A 7604-nucleotide genomic window follows, 5' to 3' on the forward strand; every position below is an offset into this window, starting at 1 on the left:
ACACTCTATACACTACACTCCATCACACTCTAAACATCACACACTCTATACACTACACTCCATCACACTCTAAACATCACACAACACACTCTGTTACACTATACACTCTATAACATCACACAACACACTCTGTTACACTATACACTCTATACACTACACTCCATCACACTCTAAACATCACACATCACACTCTAAACATCACACAACTCTACACACTACTCTAAACATCACACACTCTATACACTACTCTAAACATCACACACTCTATACACTACACTCCATCACACTCTAAACATCACACAACTCTACACACTACACTCCATCACACTCTAAACATCACACACTCTATACACTACACTCCATCACACTCTAAACATCACACACTCTATACACTACACTCCATCACACTCTAAACATCACACAACTCTACACACTACACTCCATCACACTCTAAACATCACACAACTCTACACACTACACTCCATCACACTCTAAACATCACACACTCTATACACTACACTCCATCACACTCTAAACATCACACACTCTATACACTACACTCCATCACACTCTAAACATCACACACTCTATACACTACACTCCATCACACTCTAAACATCACACACTCTATACACTACACTCCATCACACTCTAAACATCACAAAACTCTATACACTACACTCCATCACACTCTAAACATCACACACTCTATACACTACACTCCATCACACTCTAAACATCACACACTCTACACACCACACTCCATCACACTCTAAACATCACACAACTCTACACACTACACTCCATCACACTCTAAACATCACACACTCTACACACTACACTCCATCACACTCTAAACATCACACACTCTACACACTACACTCCATCACACTCTAAACATCACACACTCTACACACTACACTCCATCACACTCTAAACATCACACAACTCTACACACTACACTCCATCACACTCTAAACATCACACAACTCTACACACTACACTCCATCACACTCTAAACATCACACACTCTATACACTACACTCCATCACACTCTAAACATCACACACTCTACACACTACACTCCATCACACTCTAAACATCACACACTCTACACACTACACTCCATCACACTCTAAACATCACACACTCTACACACCACACTCCATCACACTCTAAACATCACACACTATATACACTCTATTCTCTCTATAATTACAGTGGTGTGAAAAACTATTTGCCCCCTTCCTGATTTGTTGAATCACTTTTTCACACAGGGCCATGTAGATTTGGAGTTTTTTCCTCCCTAAATAATAAAAACCATCATTTAAAAACTGCATTTTGTGTTTACTTGTGTTATCTTTGACTAATAGTTAAATGTGTTTGATGATCAGAAACATTTTGTGTGACAAACATGCAAAAGAATAAGAAATCAGGAAGGGGGCAAATAGTTTTTCACACCACTGTACACTCACACTATATACAGTACGTTACACTATATACACTCACACTATATACAGTACGTTACACTATATACACTCACACACTATATACAGTACGTTACACTATATACACTCTCACACTATATACAGTACGTTACACTATATACACTTACACTATATACAGTACGTTACACTATATACACTCACACTATATACAGTAGGTTACACTATATACACTCACACTATATACAGTACGTTACACTATATACACTCACACTATATACAGTACGTTACACTATATACACTCTCACACTATATACAGTAGGTTACACTATATACACTCACACTATATACAGTACGTTACACTATATACACTCTCACACTATATACAGTACGTTACACTATATACACACTCACACTATATACAGTACGTTACACTATATACACTCTCACACTATATACAGTAGGTTACACTATACACACTCACACTATATACAGTACGTTACACTATATACACTCTCACACTATATACAGTACGTTACACTATATACACTCTCACACTATATACAGTAGGTTACACTATATACACTCACACTATATACAGTACGTTACACTATATACACTCACACTATATACAGTACGTTACACTATATACACTCACACTATATACAGTACGTTACACTATATACACTCACACTATATACAGTACGTTACACTATATACACTCACACTATATACAGTACGTTACACTATATACACTCACACTATATACAGTAGGTTACACTATATACACTCACACTATATACAGTACGTTACACTATATACACTCACACTATATACAGTACGTTACACTATATACACTCACACTATATACAGTACGTTACACTATATACACTCTCACACTATATACAGTAGGTTACACTATATACACTCTCACACTATATACAGTAGGTTACACTATATACACTCACACTATATACAGTAGGTTACACTATATACACTCACACTATATACAGTAGGTTACACTATATACACTCTCACACTATATACAGTACACTATACTCTCTTACACTTTAGATCATTACACTCTTAACATCATGCCTAATGCTATAATATACTCTGTCTGGGGATTTATCTGTGAGTGTGGTTGTCTTTGTGTGTGTGTGTGTGTGTGTGTGCGCATTTGTCTATGTCTTTGTGTCAGTTTTTTATCTGTGGTGTGTATGAGAGAGGGTTTTTTTGTTCGTGTGTGCGTGTGCGCATTTGTCTTTGTACATGTATGTGTGACAAAGTTTTTTATCTGTGTGTGCATCAGAGAGTTGTTTGTGTGTGTGTGTGTGTGTGTGTGTGTGTGTGTGTCTCTGTGTTTGCGAGCTTACGATGTGTTTCCTGCTCCAGAGCGGGCCGCAGGTCTGTGTTTCCGATTGATCGGCCCATGTCACAAGGGGATGCCCCGCCTTACTGATCTGTCAATCAAAACCAAAGACGTGTGGGAGATCCTGCGTGAATCACTCCAGCTCATAAAGCGATTGGGCAATGGCCAGTTCGGGGAGGTCTGGATGGGTATGGCTCCGCCCACTGAGCCAGTCACAAGGAGAGACGGAAGGACGCCTCCTCGAGAGGGCGGAGTCTGTTAGTGATAGAAGATCTTAACACCGACTAGCCAGCTAGCATGTTCACGCTGGTCATGTGTAGTGTTAGGTGGCTCGCTCGCTTGGCGTGTTTTCCGTCTCTCCGCCTGCATGTCCCTCCTCTTAGAGATCATTAACATCGTCTCCCATCCTCCCTTCTCCCCCCCTTTAGTGCATGCTGATGGTCTGTGCTATCATTTAACCAGTGTGTGTGTAAACAACACACCAGAAACAGTGGGTCTTACACACGACACCTGGGAAATTGCTCGCGACTCTCTGCAGCTGAATGTCAAGCTTGGAGCGGGATGTTTCGCAGATGTCTGGTGTGGTAAGGTCAAATCCATTCATAAAGGATTCATAAACTGTTGATTCATTGATGAACAGTGATGTGGTAAAGCATTCGTGTACAGAGGTGGTACTGTAGAGGTGCTGCCTAACCAGTTAGAGTAGTTAGCTTGTTTATTAGAGCATTTACAGGAGGCCTGCTACTCTATGGTAGAGGTTACGACCTGTATGTCAGCATGTTAACTCTAAGGTGTTTACGGCCATTTCCTAGTGTTATTACACACATCATGCCACATGGTTTCTTATTGCTAACATGGTAGATGAGATCTTAGGCTGGTGTGGCAGTTTGCTTATTCACTACTTGGAAAGATCTCACAGTTTCCTGCAGCACTGCACAAGAGTTGTGTTGTGTGAGAGCTTATGTAATCAAAGCAGGTCTTATTTATTATTATTATTATTATTATTATTATTATTTATATTTACAGACTGGTATGAATAGCCACAACACTGTTTATTAATGATGACATTATAGATATCATTTGACTTTTGATGGTGTCGAGAGAGAACTCCGAGGTGAGTATGATAAAGGGTTAAAAAAAGCCCCTGAGTTCCCTGTCACTTTAAGCTGTGTTTCCATCCGAAAAGCTCAAAAGTGATTGTGTTGCAATTAGCTACACACACTGTTGTGTTACCCACCCCCACGATACAACCCAAACACATGTAGTCATGAACAGAATCCTGGCTGGCTCGCCATATTGTGCATTTTTTTGAATGGATATTATTTTGAATCTTTATGGCATAATTTAGCATTGATAAATGTTTTGAATATTTTAGATTCAATCAGACACATTTTACTATCAGCGCTGTGCTGCTATAGATTTACACACCCAAACAGCTTCAAAGTGATTTTACGGCTGCACTAATTATTATCAAATCATTATTACATAATAAACCCACCAATTTGAACATTAGTTAATACAGTAGTTAAAACAAACAACTTTGCATATAAAACCAGTTTGCATCATTTTTTCTCAATTTTTAAACCTTCAGCTTTAACATACCGTAGATGGATGAAAACACACTTTTTTCATGTCCTTCTGTATTACCATTGTGTTTCTGTCTGTAACTCTGCCCTGTCCTCCTTCCTATAAACGTGGTGTGATTTCCTTAACTTCTCCACTGCTCAGTGTTAAACTGTGAGTTTACAACCAAGGAATGTTTCTCTTTCATCAGTAAATAGAATTGTTAGGGTTTTTTTTTTCTCCTGTAAGACATTCGTTTCTCAGTTCTCCTTCTGTCTTGAGTTTACTGTACATTCGCTGTAATATTTCTGTTCTGATCCTCCAGCACCCCCTGTTGGTGATCTTACACAACTTACATAAACATCCTTATGTTTTAGATGTACGTGTAGGATAAAAAAAAAAAGATCATGTTCTCATTTAGTATCTGATATCTGATGAAAAATAAACAGTTCTTGGTTGTTTTGCTCCTTTGGGGAAAACATGGCCTGATGTGTGTGTGTGTGTGTGTGTGTGTGTCGGTGTCAGGAACATGGAACGGTAACACCCAGGTGGCGGTGAAGACCCTGAAGCCAGGCACCATGTCCCCCGAGTCGTTTCTGGAGGAAGCTCAGATCATGAAGAACCTGCGTCATGATAAACTGGTGCAGCTCTACGCCGTCGTCTCGGAGGAGCCCATCTACATCGTCACAGAGTACATGAGCAAAGGTCAGGGGTCGTACCCGTGGTGACGGAGCAGAACAGATAACCGTGGTTTAGTTTGGTGACGCTCAGGTTTATTTATATGCTGGTGAACTCTGTGTAAAATGTTTACAGGAAGTCTGCTGGAGTTCCTGAAGGACGGAGAAGGTCGTGCCCTGAAGTTACCCAACCTGGTCGACATGGCCTCTCAGGTATCCCAGCATGCACTGCTCCTAAGGTTGACTGAATTATTTGCTCATGTTTTCACTTAATAATTGTTAAACAATCTATGTTGTACCATTTTTTTATTACTATTTGTATTGTTAAAAATGTGTGTGTGTGTGTGTGTGTGTGTGTGTAGGTAGCAGGCGGAATGGCCTACATTGAGAGGATGAACTACATCCATAGAGACCTGCGTGCTGCCAACATCCTGGTGGGAGAAAACCTGGTGTGTAAAATCGCCGACTTCGGCCTCGCCAGACTCATCGAGGACAATGAGTACACCGCTCGGCAAGGTGAGACGGGCAGAGAGACTGAAGGACAGACAGACAGGCACAGAAAGAGACAGGCAGGCAGACAAGCAGAGAGATAGGCATGTAGATCGAGAGACAGAGACAGGCAGGCGCACAGAGAGACACAGATCTGTATGTATATATACTGTATCTATCCTATAATGCCCTGCCCCGCCCCGCCTCACCCTGCCCCGCCCTACCCCACCCCGCCTCACCCCACCCCTCATTCCACCCTTTGCTCCACCTCTCTTTCAGGTGCCAAGTTCCCCATTAAGTGGACAGCTCCGGAGGCAGCTCTTTACGGGAAGTTCACCATTAAGTCTGACGTCTGGTCCTTCGGGATCCTGCTGACTGAACTGGTGACGAAAGGACGAGTACCGTATCCAGGTACCGCACAAAGAACCCTTAATTAACACACTTAATTATAAACCCTTAAAGGTCCTTTTTGTTCCAAAAGTCTGTTAATAACCGAGACCTGAATTTTGAGACCTGTCTGGTTTTGATGTTAGGAATGAACAACAGGGAGGTGTTGGAGCAAGTGGACCGCGGGTACCGCATGCAGTGTCCCTTGGGCTGTCCTTCATCCCTGTACGAGCTCATGCTGCAGTGCTGGAAGCAGAACTCAGAGGAACGTCACACCTTTGAGTACCTGCAGGCGTTCCTCGAAGATTACTTCACCGCCACCGAGCCGCAGTACCAACCTGGGGACAACTTATGATCTGACCCAGCGCCTCCTGCAGCATGGAGGCGGAACCACAGCTTCCATCAAGTCCTTCGGACCTGCATTTATCTTTAGCAGAGAGGAAGCGGGAGCTCCAGACTCGAGCTTTGCATCCAGACGCAGATCTAAAGGAGGAGGTGTAAGGGGCAGTGGGTGGGAATAGTGAATGGAACTGTGGGTAATTTTGAAAAAATGTAAGGGTTGCTTTTCTTTTTTTAATAATATCGCTTTGGAAAACAGATTCTCGCGCTCTCTTCTGGTCTGGAGATTATTTGCACAGTCTAGCTGTCTTTTAACGCGCATTTTTTTTAGAATCTAAACCCGGGTCTGATGAAGGTTTTAGTAAGAGGAATTGTGGGTACTGTGTGGGAATAAGAGAGGAGGAATTGTGGGTACTGTGTGGGAATAAGAGAGGAGGGATTGTGGGTACTGTGTGGGAATAAGAGAGGAGGGATTGTGCGTACCTGTGCCTTTTCCTTTTTTTTTTCTTTTTGTGTATTAATGATAGATTTAACACAGCAAGATAAAACGCACATTGAACACAAACGTGCAACTTTTATACAGACATGCTGTTTATTTTTGGAATATATATATATTTTTATTTTAGTTTTAATTAACGCCCAAAGACCCATTATGCAATGCTGCGTTTGTTCTTTTCTGTTATGTTGTCTACCAAATTTTATGCTAAAGCTAACAACAGAATGTAAGGTAAAAAATAATATATGTTGCATTTTAAACAATAAGTATGAAAAAACTTTTAATTTTAAACAGATGAAATGCCTGCTCTTAGTACTTGGTGTTTATTTACTTCCTTTTCTCAGGTGTTAATTACGTTAACGATCATGTGACCATGACGAGCGAAAGTCTTAATCTTTCAGTCTTGTGGCCTTTATACTTATTTTTTTTCCTTTTAACGGTTTTAATATGTGTAATTAACCCCGGGACAATTTTCCTGGTCAGTTGTTTGCATGGAAGAAGCCACAGGAGGCGCTGTGGAGCCATTTTATGTCTCACCCTCATCGACCTCCCCTACTGACCATCCGCACTTCTGATTCACTAGTGTGCAATCCGATTAAATCCATTTGTGAAATAGTCAATCAACTGCGTACACTGTATAAACAGCTGCAGTGCATTTTGGTTAATTTGTCCACAGCGTCCAAGAGGGATGACCAAGGGGACTTGGTGAAGGGAAAGTGAACAGAGGTGTGTTAAACCTCGGCCTCGTTTCAATCCAGCGTGTTTTTATATTACAGTTTGTTGCATGTTCTTTTTTATAATGAAAATTTTCAATAAAAATATTTTATACACTTTTA

The 7604-nt window shown here is 41.0% G+C and overlaps 1 protein-coding gene across 4 annotated transcripts in view; it reads left to right on the forward strand.

The window, feature by feature from the left end:
- The window catches only part of fynb (FYN proto-oncogene, Src family tyrosine kinase b), a 27482-nt gene extending 19878 nt beyond the window's left edge, over positions 1-7604 (forward strand). For 2 of the 4 annotated variants that reach the window (XM_053516304.1, XM_053516315.1), the window contains exons 7-12: positions 2841-3005; positions 4906-5085; positions 5194-5270; positions 5420-5573; positions 5826-5957; positions 6080-7604. In XM_053516304.1, coding sequence (XP_053372279.1) covers positions 2841-3005; positions 4906-5085; positions 5194-5270; positions 5420-5573; positions 5826-5957; positions 6080-6288 — 917 coding nt within the window. In that variant the 3' untranslated portion in view covers positions 6289-7604. Of the gene's footprint in view, positions 1-2840; positions 3006-3245; positions 3402-4905; positions 5086-5193; positions 5271-5419; positions 5574-5825; positions 5958-6079 lie in introns of all 4 variants that reach the window. The other 2 variants (XM_053516336.1, XM_053516326.1) reach the window with 2 other exon arrangements.

This window comes from Clarias gariepinus, chromosome 2, assembly GCF_024256425.1.
Source record: "Clarias gariepinus isolate MV-2021 ecotype Netherlands chromosome 2, CGAR_prim_01v2, whole genome shotgun sequence".
Lineage (NCBI taxonomy): Eukaryota > Metazoa > Chordata > Actinopteri > Siluriformes > Clariidae > Clarias > Clarias gariepinus.